This window comes from Oxyura jamaicensis, chromosome 1, assembly GCF_011077185.1.
Source record: "Oxyura jamaicensis isolate SHBP4307 breed ruddy duck chromosome 1, BPBGC_Ojam_1.0, whole genome shotgun sequence".
In the NCBI taxonomy this organism is placed as follows: domain Eukaryota; kingdom Metazoa; phylum Chordata; class Aves; order Anseriformes; family Anatidae; genus Oxyura; species Oxyura jamaicensis.
Genome location: NC_048893.1, coordinates 119,514,223 through 119,540,634, shown reverse-complemented (window position 1 = coordinate 119,540,634; position 26,412 = coordinate 119,514,223). Strand labels below are relative to the sequence as shown.

Sequence of the window (26,412 nt, the reverse complement as noted above, 5' to 3'; positions counted from 1 at the left end):
TCCGTACCACGGGGTCCATCCCTCGGGAGCAAACTGCTCCAACCTGGGTCCCCCACGGGCAGCAGCTCCTGCCAGGTCACCTGCTCCTGCGTGGTCTCCTCTCCACGGGCTGCAGGTCCGGCCTGGAATCTGCTCCGGCAGGGGTCTTCCACAGGCCGCAGTCTCCGTCGGTGCAGGTCCACCTGCTCCACCGTGGTCTCCTCCACGGGCTGCAGCGTGGAACCCTGCTCCACTGCGGTACTCCATGGGCTGCAGGGGGACATCCTGCTTCACCATGGTCCTCACCACAGGCCGCAGGGGACTTCTGCTCCGGCGCCTGGAGCACCTCTCCCCCTCCTTCTTCACTGACCTTGGTGCCTGCAAGGCTGTTCCTCACTCCTCTCACTCTCCCAGCTGCTGTGTGGCGCAGCGTTTTTTTTTTTTTTTTTTTTTTGTCTTAAATCTGCTCTCACAGAGGCGCAAACAACATCACTTATTGGCTCAGTTCTGGTCGGCAGTGGGGCCCTTACCAAACATGGGGCAGCTTCTAGATCCTTCTCACAGAAGCCACCCCTATGGCCCCCTGCTACCAAAACCTTGTCACATAAACCCACTACAGTTGCTAGTTCACAGTAACAGCTCATGCTGAGCTTCTCATCAACCAATACCCCCAGGCTCTTCTCTTCAGGGCTGCTTTCAATCCATTCTCTGCCCAGCCTGTATTTGTTCCTGGGATTGCTCTGGCCCAGGTGCAGGACCTTGCACTTGGCTTTGTTGAACTTCATGAGGTTTGTCCAGGCCTGCCTCTCAAGCCTGTCCAGATTCTTCTGGATCACATCCCTTCCCTCCAGCATGCCAATCACACCACACAGCTTGGTGTCATCAGCAAACTTGCTAAGGATGAACTTGATCCCAATGACCACGTCACAGACAAAGATGTTAAACAGCACTGGTCCCAGTACTGACCCCCGAGGAACATCACTTATCACTGATCTCCACTTGAATATTGAGCTGTTGAGCACAACTCTTTGAGTGTGATCATCCAGCCAATTCCTTACCCACCAAGTGGTCCATCCATCAAATCCATGTCTCTCCAATTTAGAGACAAGGCTATCACTGGCTATCAGCGTCAAATGTTTTGCACAAGTCCGGGAGATGATGTCAGTTGGTCTTCCACCAATGCTGTAACCCCATTGTAGGAGGCCACAAGATTTATCAGGCACAATCTGCCCTTAGGAAAGTCATGTTGGCTGTCACCAATCAACTCCTTATTTTCCATGTGCCTTAGCATGTAAACATTAAATAAGTAACACTGCGCATATGTAGAATTTCTGCTCCTTACTGCATGCACCTGATGGTTATTTCCATTCATACAGTAAAATGTTTCCCAGAGAGTGATAACTTAGCAATGAACATGTATCTTTCTAGTGGCTGTCCCTTGGAAATGGTACAGGAAACGATACCCTACAGGAATCTGCCAAGTTCTTTGCAGAAATGTTTGCAAGGCTGAACTAACACAAATGTGATTGCATGTCTGTTTTGCCTAACCTTTACCTATTTTTAAAGAAAACATTGAAATATTTAGTTAATTTGGCTATTTTTAAGAATAGTCTTTTTAAGTCTTTCATTTCCTCACAATACATGGAACACTTGGTGAAACAATAAAAAATTGAATCCTGCTCTAATGTAACATTTAATCTCATTTTTATTGTATTTATTTTCAAAAAATATATTGAACACCAGCTGCAAGACAAGTAGATGTTTTGGGGCATTTCTAAAAACAACTGGAAATTGAGGGTCTCTACAGATATACATTGTTTAAATCAACACATCTACTGATTCAAAAATGAATCATTTTTTACAAATTTTGAAATAACTTTATTTTTTCTTTCTTTGTAACAGGTGGTTCTGCTAATCTAACCTGCCGAGCTTTCTTTGGATATAGTGGAGATGTCAGTCCTTTAATCTACTGGATGAAAGGGGAGAAGTTTATTGAAGATTTGGATGATAGTCGAGTCCGGGAAAGTGACATCAGGTAAAAGAAAAAAAAAAAATCTCAAGCAGTATCTTTTTTTGATAATTAATGTAATACTTGTTATCACAGACTAATTCAGGAACACTTGCAATCTGGGCCCCTTTTTTACAACACCGATTCTTTGTCTTTTCAATTTCATCATTAGACAACAGAAAAATGCAGCAAAACCTGATGATAGAGAGCTGCAAAAGCAGAGTGGTTGCCCAGCTAGCACAGTAGTGTAACCAGCTGGGATTTGTATATTCACTTTTTCAAACTGTGGCAAATTATAGCAACCATTAGCACAGTTACTAAAAATAAAAATAAATAAATAAATAAATAAATAAAAAGTAAATACATCCAGAAAAGCGGGTCAAAAGAAGTTTTTTAAAGCACATAGCCTTAAATAAATGCTGAAGTCTGACTTCTCTTTTTGAATGTTTGATTCCTCTTCTTCAAAGAAAGAACTGAGTTTCCTGGAATGTTATTTGCCCTATGAGATCCAAGACTCCTGTTTCATGGGCAGGTTCTAGCTGCTGAAATACTTGTTATAGAAAGGATCTAGCAATTCACATCATGTACTTATCCTGCTTCTAAAAGTGTTACCTCATTTGGAAATTGAGAAAACAGTGTTTTTGTATTGAGAATAACATGCTTGACACAGCTTTCCAACTCATATCCAATATGAAGTACCTACTTGGATCTGAAGAGATTGTAAATAAGAAAATTTACAATTCTGTGTGTATGTGAATGGCTGTGTTTGTATATCATGCATAAACCCAGAAATGAAAGTAAAACTAAGCATGCACTACAAAGGAAGTTGAATAACCACAGGTGTGTTATCCTCAGTGATTTTCTACAATAGAATATCACAAGTTTATTTCCCTTTCAGCTCTTACATAGGAATTTACTACCTTATCAAAAGTCACACTTGTTTTCAGTTTTAGCTTGGAGTTCTTCTGTATAATTAAATTAAGGGAGAAGCTTCCTTTACCAAAATCAAGAAGGTCATACAGACATTCAAGGTCTCTGTGTCCCCAGACATAGGCAAAATGGAGGAATATTTCACCCCAGTGTACATCAAATTTATTTTATAAAGCTCAGGACAAATACACTTAATTGAACAAGACAAATAGATAAGCTACATTTCTCATACAAAGCTCTTCTCAAGCCTTTCAACCAGACTTGGCATTTTGAAGGCTGATGAAAAGGTGTCAAAAACCTCTTTACAACTTTCTTGTTTTATGGAGGGAGGACCCAGAAGACTAGTTTCCGCTGCTTTTGTCAGGTGTGAAGAGAGGGAGAAGTCTGTAGCTGTTTGTCACTTGCTTTGCTGGGTTTCTAAAATCACTGATGGGATTGCTAAGAGGGAAAGAAAGAAATTGGAAAACAGAAGGAGCATTAAGCAGGTTTTTGCTTTTCCTTATCATCCGTTTGAATGAGTGGCATCTGGCATTCCAGCTCCTTCTATTGACTTATAATACACAGTCAAATTTTATAATACATTCACAAAATATTTTTTCCAGTATACAAATAGTGTATTTTGTCAAGAATCCTAGTGTAATCCAAAACCTGAAAATATCTGTGTTTCACTTTTCTCTGTTCTAACATTTCAAGACTACATACTACTACTGATCAGGGCCTCCATCAGAGTACAATAATATGTTATCAGTGTGTGCATCATCCTGCTTAAATACAATTAACTGTAACTCCCATTAACATTTACAAAGTCAAACCTCCTCATTAGAAGTGAGGAAGAAAAGTGTGTGATATAATATAATTAAGATTGCATCAAACCATAACCAAATTTGAAGCCAAAGAGTTGTGAATTGTAAGTAGCAATATTATGTCATGATTATCTAATGCTCCACTGTGATACAAGCAAAACAGAAGATACGATTTCTTTTCCCTTAGGGTTCTCAAGGAACATCTTGGGGAACAGGAAGTTTCTATCTCATTGATTCTTGACTCTGTGGAAGAAGGAGACCTTGGCAATTACTCATGCTATGTTGAGAATGGAAATGGACGCCGTCACGCCAGTATTCTTCTGCATAAAAGGGGTAAATATGCAGGTCCTCACCATAAAATGGTACATTATGGCAGTGGTCAGTTTGGAAAGCTTCCTTTTTATGAAAGTATGTGTTTCTGAGATATTAGCAGGCAATGAATTTTTTTTCCCTTGGCATTCATACCACTTCCAAAATAAAATATAAATGTTGCTGTTTATTCTGGCTGTCACCAGGCTAAATACAGTAACACCTTTTAATTATATTTCTATAACAGTTGCGTTTAATAATTTTAAATTTTAAAACTAATAAAGGCTCAATAGAGAAAAAATAGTAGAAAGTTACAAGTAATAAAACCATAATCATTTTCTTTAAGAAATAACATCAAATATTAAAGAAGCAACACAAATACATTCTACTTCTATCTGTAAAGTCACCTAAACTTCATAGAATCACAGAATGGTTGAGGTTGGAAGGGATCTCTGGAGTCTGTCTGATCCAAAACCCCTGCCTAAACAGAGGAACCTAGAACAGGTTGCAGAGGACTATGTCCAGGCAGCTTTTGAAAATCTCCAAGGAGGACTCCACAGCCTCTCTGGGCTACCTGTACCAGTGTTCAGTCACCAGCACAGTAATTGTTTCCTAAAGTTCAGACAGAGTGTCCTGTGTCCACTTTGTGCCCATTTCCTCTTGTCCTATAGGTGGGCACCGCTGAAAGGAGCCTGGCTCAACCCTATTTTCACCCTCCTTTCAGGTACACATTGACAAGATCCCTCTGAGCCTTCTCTTCTCTGGACTGGACAGTGCCAGCCCTCTCAGCCTTTCCTCATATGAAAGGAACACCAAGGCTGTATTCATTTCTCTGCCCCTTTGTTGTAGTCTCTCCAGTATGTTTACATCTCTTTTGTACTGGTGGGCCCAGAACTTCCCTTCACCTGCTGGAAACACTTTGCCTAATACAGTCAAGAATACCATTAACTTTCTTTGCAGCAAGGGCAGATTGCTGGCTCATGTTCAGCTTGATATCCATAGGGACCTTCAGGTTATATTCTGTAAAATGCTTTCCAGCTGGGTGTTCCCCAGCATGAACTGGTACCCGTGACAGTTCCTCCTCAGGAACTTTGCACTTTCATTGTTAAACTTCAACAGTTTCTCATCAGCACATTTTTCCAGACTATCCCCTGGCTGGCAGCACAACCCTCTCGCCTATCAGCCACTCCTCCCAGTTTTATATCATCTCCAAACTTGCTGATGGTACACCCTGCCTCCTTCACTCAGATCCTTAATGAAGATTTTAAACAGAACTGGACCCAATATTGACCACTGGGGTATGCCACTAGTTACTGGCCCACAATTAGATTTTGCAGTATTAATCATAACCTTCTACGCCAAGCCAATCAGCCAGTTTTCAACTCACCTCACTGTCGATCCATCCAGCCCATAGGAGTTCCTGCATAATCTGACTGTGGCCATTTTCCTTCCAACACATTTATGTAACACCAACATTTTTCAAGTGAAGACAGAAACATATAAGGATCTTCCTATTTCTACTTACATTTTCCATTCACACTTACTTTTCCACTCACATTGTGTTACTTCAGCCTAATGTCCACAGGGATGGAGATAATTATGGAAAGGAAGAGAGTCTCTTGCGAAGACAGGTTCTGATATTCACTTTGTTCACTTTACCTCCCAGAGGGTGCTCCACATGCCTAGGCTTGATGCTCCCCACACTCAAGAAGCATCCCACTGGTTTAAGAGAGCAAAGAACAATCAGCAGCAGTGTCTGCACTTTGCTGTCATTACTGTGCTTTTTTTAGTCTGTAAATGTTCTTCTGGGTTCTTACTATGTTACTGAACTAGTTGTTGCATCTCAATTTATATCAAAGCAGTGAAGCCTTCCCCAATTTTAGTCTTGCAACATGCAAAATCTACCCAAGAGCCATAAACCCATACAGTGTGATTCATTTATTTAAATATATTTTTGTGTACCCCCAATTAATTGAAAAGAGCTAATTCATAGCCCTTTTTCTGAACACTTCTCAATCTTTCTTACGAGATGTAGATGTAAATAAATAGATGTTCCACTTAGCGTGGTATTTGGAATATTTTCTTGAATTTACTGAAATGGAAAATTAACTTATTAAGTAATTGAACTGCAACAATTTATCAGGTGGTAGCCAACTGCAAAAATTTATCAGGTGGTAGCCAATTCAGATATATTTGAACCCAGGGCAAGAACTTTAAAAAACAAACACTCAAATACAATGTGTTTTCTTTAATAATGAAGTTGGTACATGGAGCACTGGAGATATAGAATTTTAAAGCTTAAATTACTTTGAAACCAATAATTAACTGACTGATTTTTATTAAGTCATATGCTGATGGTGAGACCTTATTTTCACCTCCATAGAAGCAATAACACCAAGACTGATATGACATGTAACTCATTTTTTTGTTCTGTGACCATCATATTTTTAATATATCAATGTATGTATAATATTTTTGGAAGGGTTTACTTTCCTTCCTCCCTTTTTCAGAGAAATCAGTATGTCAAACATATTGCAGTATGTGTGGTCTCTTGATGCATGATGACATGCTTAAGAGGAAGTAATCTCAATATTTAATTGCCCTTATAAATACTAAAAGGTAGAAATAGCAAGAGCTCCCACAAAAGATTAAGTAAGACTGAATCTGAAATTGTGATTTGAAAACAAAATCCATTGTGCCCTCAAAAAACAAAAGATACTTGTTAGAAGCCTTCTACATACTTTGCATGTTGACAACTGTTTCAGTGAAATGATAAATTAACCATGACAGATAAAAATTTGAGCTTGTCTCTCAGATCTCCTAGGAAGAGGAGCTTTACACTACTTGCTTAATCTCCCATATATCACCATGACAACATTTCGGTTTCGGTTTCCCAGTTTAGATCCATATTTAGTCTCTGATAGGAATAAGTTAGCTGTTTATTAATTTCTGATTATTTGCTCACTTAGAACAATTGGGACCTAACAATTAGGTAAATTTGCTTCCTGCAACTAAAGTATTTGCAGAAGTATTAGTTTTTCCTGGTTTTATAGTTAGAGAGATCTTTTTCATCAGCATAAGAAAACAGAAATGGTGAATTTGGAATGTTCACTGCTTACTTGAAAACAAACTGATAAATCATTCTTAAACTTAATTTGTGGTACATTATCACTCAGATCAGAAGGGACAAAAAAGCAGAAAACTGTTACTGGACAAAAAGTGTTCCTGGGAAAATAGGTTTTTAGGGCTAAATGCTAGAGTGGGGATTCAGGTACCAAATGTAAGTCTTTAAAACAACTTTCTGCCTGTTGCTTTGCCCTGCTCAATATATTCTCTGGAAACATGAACTTCCAGTAGGAGCTTTTGGGTATGTCCACTATTACACATCCTGAAAGGGCAAATAGTTGAGAGTCTGAATCACCAGCAAACACCTACATGCATTTCTTACTCTTCACTCCAGTCTGTCCCAGCAGGGAGCCATTTACCTCACAGAAAATGAAAGCAGGAGCTGGTGGCAGTCCCTTCACATGCCAGTGCCCAACATGCACAGCCAGGGCAAGGGGGCTTCTACTTTCTCCCTGATTTGGTCCTGGAATTGAAACCCTGAGCCTCCCACCTTATGAAAGAAAGTTTAGGGCAAGAGCTGTGCAGGAAAAGCTACCCTATGTTAGGCATCCAGCTTCAGAGAACTGCGGTCTGGGCATCTCCCTTGAGCCCAGGTACCAGCAGTCTCTATCTCTGGCAGCTTAGCCCTGATTTCCTCCTGAGTTGCTCTTACTTTGTGAATGCCAGTGGAGAAAACCTATGATCAATGTTTTTTATGCAGACAGCTAACCATTTCTAGATGCTTATCTTTCCTCAGATGCCACGCATAGAAAGCATTTAACTCAGACCTAAAGGCAGTAGAGCATTTTAAGTATAGCAATGCCAATGCTGTTTCAACCTCTGGTCCATTCCTACAAAATTTTTCCAAAAATAATCAGAAATAGAGAGCAACCAGAACCCAGGAGATCTAACTTTCATTCTCTTCATCCAGCTGTTGATCAAATTTATTTCAATCATTTTTACAATAATAGAGTTATTTTCTCTTCTGTGTGAACAAAAAAAAGATCTACTTGTTACAATCTGATGCTGATTTTGTTGCTTAGTGATGATAGCTCTCATCGATCATCTGTAGCAGTTACAGTTCAGTCTTCAACCAGATAGAGGAACCTTCTTGAAATTAATATTGAGATGGTACTGACAGCAGCTAAACACAAATTTATTAATGACAAACTACATACTGCAGATGATGTAAGGGGTGGATCATACACTACAATTCTATTTTTTCACGGGCTTTTAATTCAAGAAGACAAGCCCATACATAATAAATAAAAATATAATACAGAAGAAGAAATAATGTTCTTCTACAACATTGCATCTTCTAAACTATGACTTTCAAGCTGGATCAAATCCTTTGTGGTCTCATTTAATTGTAAATTTAGGTGGTAATACAGATTATTATTTAATTTTGTGGCTATTTCTATGGAAATTCTTGTCTGCGTGTCTGCAAATAAAATACCAAAGCAAAAATAATCTCAAATTCTATGCTGTCCTAAGTTTTGAGTTTTTTTTTAGTTTTATTATTTTAAAAACTAAATAACATATTTACCATTTTCATGGGATACCCATCAGACCTGTGAGCAGGTAATACACTTTATGCATTTTTTTTTCAAAGTATCTCCATTTTCTTCAATTTTTTCTCAATGTTGTCTACTTTTCAGTCCTGTGCCTCTTATATCTTGGGTCTGTTTTCTTCTGTCATAGGGCATCTATAGGGCTCTTTGACCATAACGTATGTAACTGAGGGATGGTTAAAACAACTTTTAAAGAGTTTTACTAAAATATATTGTTTAGAGGAAGAGTTATTCTATTTGAATTTGCCCATGAGAATGTATGTTTGAAATTAAAGCAAGTTATTTTTTTCCATAGGAAATGCTTCTTGAGGAAAAATTTAAGTAGGCACACTTTAAACTCTTTACCTATGAACACATAAACATTGCATTCATATTTCCAAATATTGGAAGCCCAATTATGAGTAGTAGGAAATTCTGAATATTCTTCATCCAGTTATTAATGGTAATAGAATTGCTGAGAAGCACCTTAAATTACTGTGTCGTTCACATAATAATGTCAATGTGTTTTATAATGTCAGGACTTGAATAATCTATGTTTTTGATTTCATGAGCATTTTCATGACTAGACACTACTTCACAGAGCTGTAGTCATGAGTGACAATTAAAAGAGTAAAGAAACAACAGTTATCATCTAAATTCCATGAAGAAACCACAGGTGTTATAGTTCCCTTTGCCATAATGCTTCATGATGTTATGGAAATTTCTGAATTGACACTTGTCATGTGAAATACAATAGCAAGGAGTTTCATATTACAATTTCTGTTAATTGTTCTTAATTAACTGAACATTTCAGGAAAACTCTTAAGTCTCAGTAGAAAAAAAAAAATGTAAAACACAGATCCATTTAGTCTGCTAAAACCTCACACATGTATATCTTCCAGCATATAAGGCATTCAGCTTTTGCCCTGCACTGTAGGATAAGCTGTTCTGAGTTCCTCTCTAGGTTTTAGAATTGAAAGTGAAATTTGATTTGATTTGATGTGAATTTATTCCCCCCTGCCCCACCATTAAAGAAGCCATCATAGGCCATTAAAGAAGCCTTCAGGTTGTCTTGTTCTGAGCAGTGAAAAGATTCAGTACATGATGCAGGAACAAAGGTACATGACATGGGGCTTCCTGCCTTCTTTCCCCAAGCCTAACCAATAATGACTGTTCTTTTTATATTCAATCTCATCTAAAATCAGTAAACTAGTTGTGTACTAAAGAACGTATCTGTCTGTTTGACAGAAACTCTTCATAAAACTCTTTTCTTCATCAGTAAGGTTTTTATCCTTTATAAAACTGGAGTAAGACATCTCCAATGAAAAGATTAGTCAGATTACTTAGCATGTGCCTAAATCCAGCTCTCCTCTGAAGAAGTTGAAACAAGTTGGTTTGTTAAACAGATTTCTTTTTAAAACAGCTTTTGTTCCACTTTTATCATAGTTCTTTTTATATAATGTCTATGTAAGTTCATTTCTAACCCTGACTGACAAGGAAGAAAATATTTTAAAATAAAATAACACAAATTGTTCTTATAAACCATTCAGAGCTAAATTATTCATTAATGCTATCCTTAGGAAGAAATGTAAACAGTATGTTTTATGATCTTACATCCTTGGAACTTGGTACTCCATTTTCCCCCACATTTTGGCACCTCCCAATGCTTCTTACATTCATTTCTTTCAGCAGATCTAAAAGAAGTAATTGTGTGGGATGTCTGATTTCTGTAGCACAATAAGCAAATAGAATCTCTCCTAATCAGTAAGGTTTAAAGTCATATAAAATTTATTTGGGAAAGCTAACTAGAGATTAATTCCTAATTATGCATAATTATTACTTTTTTCTTTCAGTTTGAAGTATAAACTGCCTTTAAAATGCAGTGTTCTGTATTTAAATCTAGTAAATCTAGTAAACTTCAGTAGTGCTGCAGCATCTACAATTTTTTCAATCTTGTCTTCTCTTGAGCTAACATACTCAAGACTGTAATTATTCCTCTGCTGGAAACAGGTATTCTGTACTCTCAGAAAGAATAAAACTATCACTAAGAATATACATTCTATTATTACAAATTATTTGATCTAGTCTAGTAACACTAAGATGTCCAACAGAACCACAGCTTGAATATGCTGTCTGTTGTACTAATGAATAGGTCAACAAGATCCCCAACTTGGATTGGCACTCATATATGAATAAGGAGTATGTATTATGTATTGATCTAGTAAATAAACTGAAATAACCATGTCTTAATAGTTCTGACAGATAAAATGAAGCTACTGCATTAAAAAAAAAAGAAAAAAAAAAAAAAAAGGAAAAAAAAAAAAAAAGCTATAACCAAACTTACCCACCTTAAGTCAACTCTGCAGGCATTTACAGACATATGTGGCCTATGCTTGCAGAAAGGATAAGCTTTGTGCTTAGAGATGATTTCATGATCAAGCTAATGAAAATGCCAAATCTGCCTCTACTTGTATCAGAAGTATTATTATTTCAACGATATCTATTAGTGGTTATTCACAACAGTATTTATAAAGGCATTTTTGTTCCTTAAATACATATTTATTTGGCACTTTGAAACAAATGAAAAAAAATATCAAAATGTAGAGAATAGATCATATATATATACATACTGTGTGTATGCATATGCTGTGTAAATATGCTATATTTCTATGAAAGATATCTCTATAAAAAGATACATTGCTTTATAGCCTTGCTGTGTTCAGAAAAAGGAAAAAAAAAAAAAATCATAATTCTCCATTTTTTAAACTATGAGTATGGGTTTCTTTCTTCCCAATCTAATCTCTCTTCTTTTTACTGATGATGTCTAAAATGAGACTCAGATGAATATTCCTTTTCTAGCTGGCCTCCTCCTTCCTTTATGGGTAAGACTCTTTATAAACAAAACTACATCTGATGAAACATTGGTCCTGCATTGGTTATCAGTATCTGTTCTTTTCCATTCTCTTCGGCGTCATCATAGAAAATAACAGTGGAGAGTTTTAGTAAGCATTATCTTTCCTGCTTCCTTTCCAAATTATACATGAAGTCTATGAACATATATCTAGACAAACTAAGAACTGAATCTAAGCAAGCCTTTTAGCTTTATTGTAAAATTGTCCAAGACCAGCAGAGAATGGAAATGAGTCTAAGACACAAAGTTGCAGAGATTTATGTGTGGGATAACCTGAAGCTCTGTGAATAGTCCTGTTGACTTCAGAAGGATTACTTATATTCTGTGAAGTTATGCCATCTGTGTAAGTGATTGCAAAATTGAAACCTTAGATAGACTGTAATTGGATTTTGAAAAAGCCTCAGAAAATGAACATGCAGCTATAAATCATGTCCTTGAAGAGTTATAAATCACAAAAATAAATAAATAAATAAAATTATTTTTCTAGGTAGATCAACTGTATATGGACTAATGAATAGAATAAGATTAATTATAAATTATCACAGATCATTAAATGTAAGGTTTCTGAAGAATGTTGTATAAGTCATGAGGTATGAATCTTTGAAAGCACTCTTTTATTTACTTTCTTGTTACAACTCCAGCTAAGATAAATGAATTACCTGCTTTACACAGAGAAAGGTAGTTTATCAAAAATTAAAGCCAAGTAAAGGTCAAAGATATATCCTACAAATATGCCTAATGATTAGCATCGCTAGCTAATGGATAGCATCGCTATAAAATGAGTACATTTATTACCATCACATCATGCTGAATATTTAGAGAGGACGTGTACTTTGTTTTAATTAGCATTTTCTTTCATTGGGTTGCTGGGCTAAAACCCCGATAAGGAAAAAAAAAAAAAAAAAAAAAATGTAGCCATTGGTCAAACTGCTCGTAACAAATCTTGTTTTAAATCGAAGCTATTTATTCAGAAACCAATCTACTACTGCAGCGGTAATCAATGTGTTTTCCCTTGGAGTAGAACTGTTCCTGTGCGACTAGAGGACTATTGTTAATTGCCTGTAACTAAATGATTGCTGTGCTTCTGAATGTAGCTCCTTGGCACTTGCTCATTTGTTGTGTTTAACAGAATGCCTGTCCCCCTAAGGGTTAGCCGAGTAGTTTTCCTCTACTACTTTCTACACTCAGCCTCAGCTCCTTAAGGAGGGCAAGGTCTGTAATTTGAGAAATGTAACACAGAGGCTAAATAGGTTTTAAAAGGTTTGCACTTTTTGTCTCTCCCCTCTGATGTGGAATTTTGCTGAAATTGAATCTTTTTAGTGTGCAGCCACTACAGGAAACTTGAGTTTCAGCAGGAAAAACAGATCACACTTCAAAGTGCAATGCCTGCTGTAGTAATCATGTTCAAACTGCAGTGCAGAATAAAGCAGCACAAAACTATCATGTTACTGCAAAGGCAGCCTTACACTCTATCCTTGCTATTACACCTTTACTACGTCCTTGCTGTCACACACATCACCAACAGCCTCACAAGACACCTTTCAGGAGTAACCTCTCCCAGGTAGGAGTCAAAGTCCTGCTCTCCACCTCACAAGGGGAAAACCAGACTGCTCCTGACTCTTTCAGTTTGGCATAACACAGGGTGATGGTCTTCAAAAAATTCCTGAGGGAGCTCAAAGCTACATATTGCCCCTGTATAGCATGCTTTAGTAACCTGCAGTTGCACTAGCTCGAGGCCTGAAAGCAAACTGTTTAATGTGGCACTGTGCCCAGGCTAATCTGTCCTGCCCTTCACAGCACTGCACAGACAGGGCTGTACTAGTTTCTTTTCCTTGGGGACTATCTAAGGCGTTTGCACAGTGGTGTGTAAGGATGGCTAATTACTGTATCTCTCTGCCTCAAGACCCTTATAAACTTCACCTGAGACAGAGAGCGAGTATGCACTGATACATAGCTCTCAGCATGGAGGAAAACACAAACTTGCTATGCTAGAAGGAAAGAGCAAAAAACTTACTATGGAAACAATTCTGTTTAAGAATCATCTTCCCCTTGTACTCATACATGAACATGGTGGGTGAGGCAGCATCAGAAAAAAAAAAGGCAATTTCTAGTACTTTCCATGGTGACTTAGAGAATTTTGTTTCTTACTCTGCTTGCCTAATAGGTTTAGGACAGTTTCATGTATATTCGGATAGATTTTTTTAAAAGAAAAAATGCAAGCATAGTCTTGAATAATTTTATGGGGAAAACAGAACCTAAGAGGGACTCTTTGATGGCAAAAATGATGCAGTGCAATAGTCTGATTTCATGCATAATGATAGAGAACAGGTAACTAACTACCTGCAGTTATTTTTTCCATTTAATCTCAAAATCATTAATTTAGGAAAAACTTTTGTTGTCCAGCTGTATTTCTGTATTTCTGTCACTTTTAATGAGTCACAACAGCAGTCACATAAATAGAGTATTTTGTACCTAGCAACCCAACATACTAAAAACTGTTCTGCTAGTTCCTATTAAACAGCTGCATTACCAGTTGTACAAAATGATATATAGGCTACAGTAAGACAGTGCAGAATAATTTCCATTTCCATTCATATTGTAAAATACTGTATTACTTGTATGCAAACATTCTTATTTTTTTGGTTATTTTTATTAACATTCCACTCTCTGGACCAGAAGACAATTGAAAGTCTGAAATAACCATGCCAGTCTTGAAAATATCTAACACAAAGGAGTTTCCAGCACAGTTTTGGAAAGAATGACACAGAATATAAATGCCTTTTTATTTTACTTTATTACAGTTTTAGTGCCTTCTAGAGAGCAATGAAATTATCTTACAGTTGCCTCAAAATAATAAAAAATTGTGTGATTCTCAGTAGACATAGTTAAAATAAATGGAATTGTCACTTTCTCCTATAACCTTTTATTTCTCTAATTGAATTGTATTGTGCTGGAGTGTCACATCTGCATAACCACAAAAGCCAAAAGAAAACAGGGCTACACTGCTTCACTCAGACAGAACCTGCCCACTGGAAGAGTATGGTGAGAAAGTAACATGAACAAAGCTTTCTCCTGCACAGATATTATGAAGCAAACTGCATAACTTAGTTTTCCAAGATTTGATTTCTTGGCATTCCTCAGAACTGAGTGATATTGAAAAAATATAGATGGTCTTAAGATATACCATTAATTACTTTCAAGTTACAAGATTTCTAGCAACAATCTCATTGTCTTTGTTTAACATTGCTAGTTTCAAGATGATTAGCAAAGGAAAACTAGCCACAAAATGGATGCCACATAGCTGCATGAGTTTTCTTGAGTGTGCAATGGTTAAGATAAGGGGGTTGAAGGCCCATGATGACACATTACTTATTCACTGATAAGTGACCCCACTGAGGAGATTGCTGCTATTAGATGTAGCATTTGACTGGAGTCCTCATTCTCAAAAGGTAACTACATAGCATGAACTCAATCCACCATGTGAATCTCCAGTCGCAGAGTGCCACAAAGGCACAAAAATACTTGGTTTGCAATGGCTAAGCATAAAGCAAACCCTGTTTGGAGAAAGAGGAGAGAACAAAAATGAATTGCAAATCATTGGGAAACTGTGTCAAAGATATTTACATATAACTGAGATGTGAGGCTCTGGGATTCCTTGGATAATTTGTCTTCACATCCCTCAAGCTATTTTTTCTTTTGTTGTTGTTGTTGTTGTTGTTGTTGTTTTGTTTGATTGTTTGTTTTAGGAAGAAAATAAAAAATCCTTAGTTTAATTGTAGGCAGTAGAATAAAGCTCATCCAAAACCAGATCTTTTTCTTATTTCTGTGTGGATTAAAGGAGGAAATGTGTTTTAATTGTAATTCTCAACCAAAAAAAAAAAAAAAAAGGAAAGAAAAAAAAAAAAGAAAGAAAGAAAATCACCTCTGCTTTCATTGGAATGTCAACATTTACGTGTTTAAAACAAACCGTGATATATTCACAGTGAGATAGATAAGGAAGAGGGTTATCAGATCGCTCTTTTATATATATGCACATACACATCCCAGCAACAGTTCTTTTTTCAAATGAGCAATTCAGACACTGTACCAGAGGAAAAAGTATGTTATTAAACGAAAAATGTTCCTATTGTTATTTTTTCAAGGGTTCTTTAGATAATTTAAATATATATAGATATATATATATAATTTTACTGTTTAACATAAGTAAGGTCTACTGCTAATCTTTCTCTGTTTTGGAATGTGTTTGTTATTGCATTTTGTAATTCTTTGCAGAGCTGATGTATACAGTTGAGCTTGCTGGTGGGCTTGGTGCTATTCTGCTGCTGCTTGTTTGTTTAGTGACTATCTACAAGTGTTACAAGATAGAGATTATGCTCTTCTACAGGAATCATTTTGGAGCCGAAGAACTAGATGGAGGTAAGGCAGCTTTTCAGTATGTTTGTCAATATGCAGTGTGTGCCTGTCTTTTATTCTCTTTACTAAGGCCCAAGTTTAATTTCAGTTTAATATGTGTTAACAACCACAATTTTTATTCCTCACTGCATTAGGCACTGACTTTAATACACTTTCCTCATGCAGCACATTAGCAGCAGCGGCTGCTTAGCTGATGTACATGCTACTCTCTGATCTCCAGGCAACACCCATGTCTTTTAGATTCATACTCCCAACACCAAATGAAAACTACCAGCACCTATGCATTAAATATGTTCCCTTTCTGACAGTGCCAAAAGGCAGTTTCACTTTTCTATAAGGAAGGAAGCATATTCCTAATTGTGTTCCCCAAATAGGTAGAGGTTGGAGTGAATCTCAATTTACTCCCTATTTAAACTGATCAGTCTCAGTAAATTGTGCTGAGTGTTTGGGAATGCAAATATCAGTCTATTGTCTTGACTTCACTTACTTAATCACTGAGAGAGCAGCTAATGGTCATTAAAGTTGTTCTGTGATTCAAGGACAGCCAGCTTAAACAAAAAGTAGTCTACAATGTACTTCATGTCTTGTGTCAAACACATACATGCATTTTGTTTTCTTCAGTTTTTAAGCAATGAGGAAAAATGTCTTTTCTGCCTCTAGTCCTACTAATCAAAACTACTATTGGACAGCAAATTGGGTTGAGCTGCAGGCTCTGATTAATTAGGTTTGGTTTCTTGGGTCAGAGTTCCTGATGTTTTGTGCTACCACTATGTCTTTGGTGACAGAACCTTCCTTTTTTACTGAAATACTGCTGAAAGTTATTTTACTGTTCAAGGTAATAGCCTGTGGACAGAAGCCACTGTGTGACATATTAAAATAAATACATACTGATAAACAAGCACTGGCCAAATCTGTAACTGATAAGGGAGAAGAGCAGCAGCAAAATTAGAGATCCTTGTATAAGGGAAAGAATTCCATATTAAGATTACTAGGGAATGACCCACTTCTGCCTCAAATCTAAAAAAATGAAATAAGGTCCAAAATAGAAAATGCTCAGAACAACAATGAGCCTAAGTACATTAAATTTTGTATCCTTCTACCAGATTTACAAAAAGCATGCATATTAATACAGCAGTTCAGTGGGGGAAAAAATCTGGTTACTTATTTTACAAAGGAGGAAACTGAGGCCCAGTAGGACCATAATTCATGAAGGATTTTGGCAGATGCAATTTTTTTCAGGAGCTGAGATCTTTCCTTTTCCGAAAAGTAACCCCCAGTTTAAAGGAGCATGCTTACTTGCATGTGTGAATTTAGTAATAATCATACCATAATGTGAAAAAATAGGTGGTTTAATTAATAATTGTTTAAATAGATGCAATTTAATCTTTTCTCTCTCATTTTCAGGAATTCTTACTTTTACAGTCATTGTTTATTGTTATCTCAAGTCTCTCATATTCATTTTCAAACTTACTCTGGCAAGCGTGACACACTTGTCTCTCTCTTTTCCCATCTCTAACATCAGTGACCTGGGAACAAAAGCATCTTTATCACCCCTTTTAAACAACAAATAATAAATCCCTCAAGGATAGTATTCTGGGATTCAAAAGGAGGAAAATACAGTTTGTTTATTTCTGAGCAAATGTCATTGTTTAATAAGATAAAACATGGGTTCACTATATTGTATCCAAAGAGGATTCAAAATGCTTTAAAAGCGAGGTCCAATTAAATTTTTTAGTTTAAAATCTCTTTTAAAATGCAATGCTTCTGTTCTTCTGTGATCAGAGAACAAGCCCTTCAGGATGTCAAATCTCGTCACAATTTCTTGTTCCTTTCCAAACCTTAGACAATAGTTTTTCCTCATACACATTTCTGTGTAGGCATGGGTAAATTGTGAGAAATATTTGAAAATGGAATATTTAACCCTTACAGTTAACATAATTTATTACCTTCTCTAGGTGTAATGCAGTGTTCACAGATGCTGATTTCTCATTTCTCTAACTAGTAGCTTTGAATTTCAAATCTTCTCTCTCATTCCAGGGCATCTATTCTCCTGCTATTTTCTCTCTCCAGCAAACACTTCATCTCAGCCTTACTTTTATTGTCTCATGAGAATGTACACTGAAGCCTCCCGTTCCCACGCTTTCTTTCCTTTCCTACTAAATTAGAACATAATCAAATCAACACAGAATACTGGAGTTTGGTTATTAAACTTCACCTCAAACATCTGACAGATCTCCCTGGGAGCTGGAACAGAGGAGCAAAAAAACTTCTCTGACCCATGGCAAAGCATTAGCTTTGTCACCTGCAGCTGTTTGGCATGACCTTGCTTCTCAGGGAGATAGTTCACACCTACAAGTTAGATGGTCAAAAACTCCCAAACCTGTTTTAGTGAAGAATTTCAATTCAAGATCTGCCTACAAACACAATGAAGATGATACCTTCAAACAAACATCCACTATCAGTCTGAAAAAATAATAATAATAAAAAAAAATCAGAAATAGATAGTTCACTGGGAATTTCTGGGGGCTGATCATTGTTAAATACCAGGCAACCATTTTAGGTTGGAGACTCTACCTTTGAAAGTTAAAAAGACTTTGTCCATAAATTGCACTTTAATTAACACTTTATTAGTGAAAACTATTTCTTATGTTTTGCTGTACATTTATGGTAATTTCTTATGTTTTGCTGTACATTGGGCTCTAACATTAGAGTTTTATAACACATTTATCCTCTGAGATGTGTTTTAGCTGTTACTGCTTCTGTATTTTTATTTTCCAAGGATCTTCTCTGTTGCCTTTCCCAGTTTTTAAATGAACTTAATCAATAAACTAACTAATGCACTTTAACTGACAGAGAAGAGTAAAAGTGCAAGAAAACATTTAAAAGTAGCTGGGATCGAGACACACGCTGACTTCTTTCTATCTTGCACTCTGGGATCTTAAAGCCTTTTTGTATCAGAAGAGAGATTAACACTATATGGAAATCCATTCTTTGCCTACACAAAACATGAAATCCAGGCCTCCTAAAATCTATGGAAATTTTCCTAGGGTTTTACCCAGAACAACTTTCTGCTTTGTGAGACAGCCTATGCTCATCAAATCATGTAAGGTTCAGTCCCCAGACAGGATGGGGACAAACAGTAAGGGTGGAAAGGGGAGTCAGACCAGCAGCACCCTTGATAATGCTGCCTTGAAGTGGACAGGAGTCTCCAATTTACCACAACAGCTATTTTCAACTTTTTATTGCTGTTTCAAAACATGAGAATTTCCAGTGGATATTCAGATGTCTGTATGTTAACTTTAAAATATATTAAGAATAAATCCAAAAGTCTACAGATGTTAGGTTGAAAACTACTTGACATGGTCAGATGGGCAAAAATATTCAAAATCATTAATTTACATGTATTTATATTCCAGATTCCAATTTCAGAGAAAAGAGCACGTGGCATGCTAATCAGTAGAAACTGCCTGCAGGCACCAGTCCCTGCCATTTCTTGGGTGCATTAGCATTAGTAACCATTTAAATTGATGAAAGTTTTTTGGTTGTTGTTTTTGTTTTTGTTTTTTTCTGAAGGAATTAATAAGCAAAGGATGAACACTATTATAAGAAAGAAGAAAGTTTGCACTAAGAGGCTGGCATTAAAATAGATAAGAATACAAGCATTTAGAAATTAAAAAGAAGACTGAACAAATGTACTGTGAATTAAGTTCTCCATTAAAATTTCATAAATATTTCTTGTCACAACTAGGCTGACTGGAAGCTAAGTTTCAAGCTTAACAACAACAACAACAACAAAACACATATAAATTGTAGTCAGCTGACAACTATAAAGTAAGAGCTTTGTTTGGCAGGTGATATGTCAGCCTTCCAAATGATCCTCCATACATTTAGATCCCATCAGCTGTTTCTGCAGTGCTGGACAGGGGCTCTCCATGGCGTCTTTCATCTTATTCTTAACCTTCCTTCCAAAGGAAACATGGGAGAATAGAGAGATGAAGGTCTCGGCCTCTGAACATGCCAGGGTTGGCACAAGGGAACCAGAGTTACTCTGGTTTCACTTTCAGTTCTCAACCCCTACCCCCCACACCCCAGTTTGCCATTTCTGGAATAAAACAAAGTACTCCTAAAATGATTAAAATGTGTCAATGCTGAACTCTCTAAATGGAAATGTTCCTTGTTTTTTGTATATAATACCTGTAATGGTTGTTTCTGGGCTGTCCAGGTTGCACTCTCTTAAGAGATGAGTTTTATTGTTTACTGAAAGGAAGCAAATCAATACTCAGATTATGAGACTGACAAAACAATTTCTGCCTTGAAGTCTGTGTTACAAGTGGGACTCCTTACATAATCGTGATTTTCATCCTTACCATTATTTAGCAGTAAAAGACTTGCAGGTTTCACAGACAGACTTATGGGATTGCCCAAATAATACCTTATTAACTGCACAAGTCAAGACCAGGTAAGACATACTTCTCCTGGATTTCATCACAGTAAATGTCTTACACAGCAAGAAAGACAATGCTTTGAGATTCTTAACACTTCAGTGTGACTTGGCTGCTAACTTTCCAATATAGCTTTTATCAGTGGCTTAGGCACCTGTGAAAGTACTTGTGCTAATGATTATGCTATGCAGGTATACCTAGCCTGAAATTAATGCTGAAGTTAGTGACTTTGCAGTTACAGAATCTTCCCTGGGGACCCATGGAATAAGTTTGCAATAGCAATCTCACCATGGTGTATGCATTCTTATTGGCTATTGGCAAATTATGGTAATAAGAAATCCTACTCTATGAATATCAATTTCAAATTCTATTAAAGCCACCTTTAGAAAAAAAATGCAGCTTTCATCTTGCCAAATATTACTGGTTACAAAACAGGGATTTTCTTTTTATTTAATTATAATTTTATTGTCGGAGAATTGCTTATGCTAACTCTTTTTGTTTATTTATTTACATCTGAAAAGCAATTCAAACAATAAAATCTCAGTTTATGTCTCCAATGAGTATGGGTTTTTCTAGTTTCCTTGAAACTTACTAATTCTAATAAAAGATCCTGCTTTTTTCTTTCTCCCTATTTTATAGCATGGAAAGCATAATAATAATAATAAATGAAAAAAATAATAATAAAATTAAATACAGTATTATCACCAAGAACTTCCTTATATTTCAAACTAAAAGGCTGCTATAGATTAGAGTCCAGAAGTAAAGCAAAAAGAAAACAGATTGTACTGTCTGAAGACAGATATCTCCTGTTCCTCAGTCAGCAGCTTTATCAAATAGCTCTAAATTTTGAAGTTTGTTTGTTTGTTTGCTAGTGTTTTGTTTTGTTTTGTTTTGTTTTGGGGGGGGGGGTTGTTTCTAGTCACAGGCCAGACTTCCAAGGTAGGAAAGATGAATGCAGCACATTGGCACCTGATTTCAATAATTCTAGAGTGAAATCCTGTTTCCAAGCTGATTTCCCCTTGAGTTTTGTTTATACCTATAATGACTTCTTTAAATTTTTGATTTTGCTCAAATCAAGGCTGTCTCAGCTCCAGCTTTCAAAATACCCCAATGATAAACTATAAGCACTATCATTAGAGATTAACAAAACTAAACATGCATAAACTTGAGCATGTATTTTATATAAGTTACTATCTCTTTTATTGAACCAGGATCTTAACAAGCAGTCACTACCTGACACTTTGTTAATTTAAGAAATTTCTTTTGTACAGAAAAAAATATATTCCTTAATTTTCAGAGTTTATATGACACATTATTTATTTTCTCCTTTTTTAAATACGAGCTAGTCTTTCATAGATAACTACTATGTTATGCTATGACTGCTTGCTAGGTAGTTAACATTCATTCTTTCATACCTTATTACTAATATTTTTTTTCTCAGTTTTGTGTCAGACCAGAAAATAAATCATACCAATCAAGTATGAATTACCTTATATCATCATATTTTAATTTTCATTAGTGTTAAAATTCTCAGATTATTATAAATAGTGTTTTCATGTCAAAAGCAGCTTTTGAGATTAATGCTGCACCAACTTTTAATATTAAAAGTGGAATTTCTTCAATAGTCGTATTTAATAATTTAATTTAAAATTCCTTACTAATGAGAATGACCGAGAAATATTAGAGAAGACCTTTTCATTTAATTACAAATATAAAATCAGAGAAGCAAGAGGAAAAATTGCCATTAATAATAAATTATTGAGTTTAAATAAGTAATAATCAATATATATATATAAGAATTTTTAGTTGAAATTTTAGAAAAACAAGAAAAATATAGCTTATAGATATTTTTATTTTTTGACCCTTGAAATCATATTAATGTATTATTTTTTATCTGTGGAATCACTCAAGGAATGTCAGATGCAGCACTGATATCTTGGCATTTTCATAGTTTTTTTTTTTTTTTTTTTTGTGAAAACCACTAAAATTTTGTGTTTCTTTTTTTTTTCTTATGTTCTTTAGGTTTAGTATGACTTAACAAATTGATAGGAAGGGAAAAAAATAAAATCACAAAAAATATATAAACATCAAAAAAAGTCCCAAATACATGCCTACATGCCCTATGTGTTAATAGTACTATAAATGTGCCTGCTACAGATAAAGGGTATTTTTATTTTTCTTGTTCTATGGTATGCTGAGAATACTCATGAACCTTTTTAGAACTGATTAGACTTCTTTAACCTTTTTCCAAGTGTTGAGTTTACAAAACCTCTCTCCAATTCACCATTGCCCACTTAGGATCTAGACTATCATTAGGTATATTACATTTAACAGGTACTTCACCAGGGGAATGCTAGTGTTGGCAGGTTTTTATTTTCATTATCAGTAAAAAGTACTCAACATTTAAAAAAAATAAAAATGAAAAAGTAGGTGAGATTCATAACCAACAGTAAATAGTGTGAGGAAAAGCAAAAGCATTTTGAAAAACTTAAGGATTTGGGGTTTTTAATCAGCTAAGAATTGGGATTATATTTTTCATTATTCTGAGGGTAACAAATGTTATTGCAATGTGAACAGTAAATGTTTTAAATAATGAATCTTGTACAGATTATGTAATGCCTTGTGTTATAATTTTGAAGAAACTACACTCTCCATGAAATTTTGAAAGCTCACCAATTTGCAACTCTTGCTGAACACAGTATATTTTCAAGGAGGAAAGCCTCCTGCATCAGCCTCCTGCCAGTTCTCTGCAGGACTGGGAGAATCCATTCCATCATTTCTAACAACCCCACCTGAAACTCTTTGATAAATCAGCACATTGATCCCAAACTCAACCAATGTGTATGCTGACACATGCTCTGGCAAAGGAGAGGATTCTGTCATCCAGCTCCCATAAAGGGAAGATCTGGGAAAGTCAGAAGTGTCTACTACTATTTCTCGTCACAGAGCAGTCCACACATGGTCAGCTCCCTTCAGAGTGCTGGGTATTTCTGAATTCACTGCTAATTACTCTGGAGTATTTCAGGACACGCAGAGTCATTAGCTGACCCTGGTGTCTAGGTTTAAAATTTCATTAAAATAAGTTTCAGATATAGCAACATTATGAAATAACACATTGTAGATTTTCTTTTATTTTGATCTATTAGTCTGTCTTGTGCTTAAACATATTATGTGAGATGAAAATCAGACTTTGTCATCTGTTTGAACATAGCTGATAAGAAGAAGAAAAAAAAAAAAGCTCTAGGGAGATACTTTTCTATTTTTAATTTTTTCATCCATGTATAGTGTTCTTCTGTCCCCTATTAGCAGAAATAGCTGCAATGTTTAAGGTTTAATAAGCCCTCAAAGGCCCAAACTTCTGGCTCCTTGGAGTGCAAAAAGCAAATCATTAGAAAACATATGCATGTATAATAAAAAATTTAAGTTAAATCTGTCTGCTGGTCCTTGTAGAAGAGGAACTATCTTTCTGTAGGCACCGGTTTACCATTTTTTCATGTATAACTGTTAAAAAAGCATGCATACAGGTAAGTACTTAGATATATGATAGCGATTTATTTGCCCAAAGATCCCATTTTCATGTGACAAAGTAGATGCATATGGAGTCTGAGTTTCATTTTATGCTTACATTGAGCCTTTAAATGACTGCTTCTGAACACACGCTTGGAATAACAAGCAGCATTTACAGCTTCATCCCCTAAAAGTTTTTATCACTTCTGCAGGATTAACGATGAAGAAAATTACAGGAAATGTGACCATTTCTATGTTTGCATGATTGCTGAAAGAATGGATAGCGTTAAAGAATTCATGTTTCATTGATGTGTCAGGTGTTTTGGATTAAATCCTGGTCCAATAAACTGAATTATGTTTTCATATGTTCTCAATGGAGCTCGTAAATTCACCCTAAATGTTTATCTCTAAAAGAGAGGCAAACAACTTTCTTGACCTGTGGTTGAGTTTAGCTCCAAGAACATTATTCAATGGCCTTACTTTCAACTCCATACAACAGTTAAAATGCTGTGGTGAAGTTTGTACTTCATGGTCTGTTTTGACCAGAGCCTTACAGTACCTGTGGTTATGGGTTGACTGAAACAGTTGTGGACTGAATGTATCATACCTGGAGCACAGGCCATGCTTGACCCCATTGTGCTACACTAATCCAGAGCTTCCACTTGCTCTCATGGTTGTTTGCAATACACAATTGATTTTATTTTTTATTTTTATATTTTATTTATTTTTATTAAGTCTTGATGAATTTGGCTGTGCAAGGTATGCTTTATGTTTCATTTCAATCTTTCCGGTTAATGGATACAACAAAGCTTCACAGAAATGAAGTATGTTGAGCTGAAGAGCTCCATCCTAGTTGTATACCTGATAGGCAGCAGAAAACAGCTATAACCACATAACTGGATAGGATTATTTGTCCATTCACAAAGAATGAAAAGAGGAATCAAACCTCTTCCCATCTACAGCAAAATGTTTCAAAGTATTGCCATTGTGTGATATTGTATATTATACTCAGATGTGTTTACTGAATTGAAGGACAGCTATTACATAAAACAGCTCTGCAAAGTACCTGGAGGTAATGCAAGAAGAACCTATACTGATATGTTTCTGTAAATATATACATATATATATATACATATCCTGAAATGGTTATACATATATATATATATATATATATATATCCTGAAATAGTTAAGGAAAGAAATGTGCTTTCAAGTAAAAAAGTATATGTAGAAAATTGCTCAAAATCTCTGTGAGGCAGAAAAAAGTTTCAGATTAAATGATCAAAATCCTGCATTTGGTAATTAGCAGGTATTTTTCTTCCTAAGTGTGGGAGGAAGCAAGCAGTGAGTAACTATATTCCAGTTTATTGCTAAAGCACAGGAGCCTGACAGAAACAAAGCTTTGAAATGCCATAATAAAACAAGTCTTTGATGTGTCATACATAAAGTCGAAGTGCAGTAGCAGTCAATCACAATTTCAGTCAGAGGATGCTGGACTGAAGACTGCATTGTTTGCTGATGAGGGGAAATTCACATTGTAAAAAGAAGTTTTGGATGTCACTAAAGCTTTCTTTGTTTTGGTTTTCTTTTCTTTGCCTTTGTTTTCTAAAACTGAGTATTTGTTCCAGCCAGTATATGAACTGATTGTGTAGGAGCATTTAGTTATTACCATATGACACAATAGTATAAGTAATAGTGTCGACTCTTTTGTGACTTGATTGTGATTAGGAGCAGATCAGGATTTTTCTGATTAATTTTGTTGGTTTTGTTGTTTATTTTGGTTTTGGTTTTGTTCTTTTGTTGTTGTTTGGTTGTTGTTTTTTGTTGTTGTTGTTGTTTTTGATTTTTTGTTTGTTTTGTTATTTTTTGTTATTTTGGAAAAGGAAGATATGCTGAGACCAAACATTTTCATGTGATAAATGTCTGTTCCAGTGAACAGTCAAGAAAACACAAAGCTGTGATAGATTTCCTGCATGCTTTCTCAGAGTCTGAGGACTCCTGGATACATTACTGAAATGAAGGTGTACATGGGAAACAACCCAAGAGCAAAAGGTTTCAAAAGGTTTACAGAACCTCCTGCTTCCTTGCGATACGGCCAAAAGACTGGCAAGATGTGAGCCCCAGCTGCCAGACTTTGACTCTGCCACAAGATCCACATGGCTACGGACCCACATCACTCTCTCTCAGTCTATTGAGACAGCATGTTAGAAAAGAAAAAGAAGAGAAGAGAAGAGAAGAGAAGAGAAGAGAAGAGAAGAGAAGAGAAGAGAAGAGAAGAGAAGAGAAGAGAAGAGAAGAGAAGAGAAGAGAAGAGAAGAGAAGAGAAGAGAAGAGAAGAGAAGAGAAGAGAAGAGAAGAGAAGAGAAGAGAAGAGAAGAGAAGAGAAGAGAAGAGAAGAGAAGAGAAGAGAAGAGAAGAGAAGAGAAGAGAAGAGAAGAGAAGAGAAGAGAAGAGAA

At 36.0% G+C, this 26,412-nt stretch overlaps 1 protein-coding gene across 5 annotated transcripts in view; it reads left to right on the top strand.

The window, feature by feature from the left end:
- IL1RAPL1 (interleukin 1 receptor accessory protein like 1) overlaps positions 1 to 26,412 on the top strand; it is a 723,370-nt gene that overhangs the window by 679,290 nt on the left and 17,668 nt on the right. For all 5 annotated transcript variants that reach the window (XM_035316058.1, XM_035316062.1, XM_035316059.1 and 2 more), the window contains 3 exons: positions 1,882 to 2,014; positions 3,908 to 4,053; positions 15,868 to 16,011. In XM_035316058.1, coding sequence (XP_035171949.1) covers positions 1,882 to 2,014; positions 3,908 to 4,053; positions 15,868 to 16,011 — 423 coding nt within the window. The remainder of the gene's footprint in view (positions 1 to 1,881; positions 2,015 to 3,907; positions 4,054 to 15,867; positions 16,012 to 26,412) is intronic.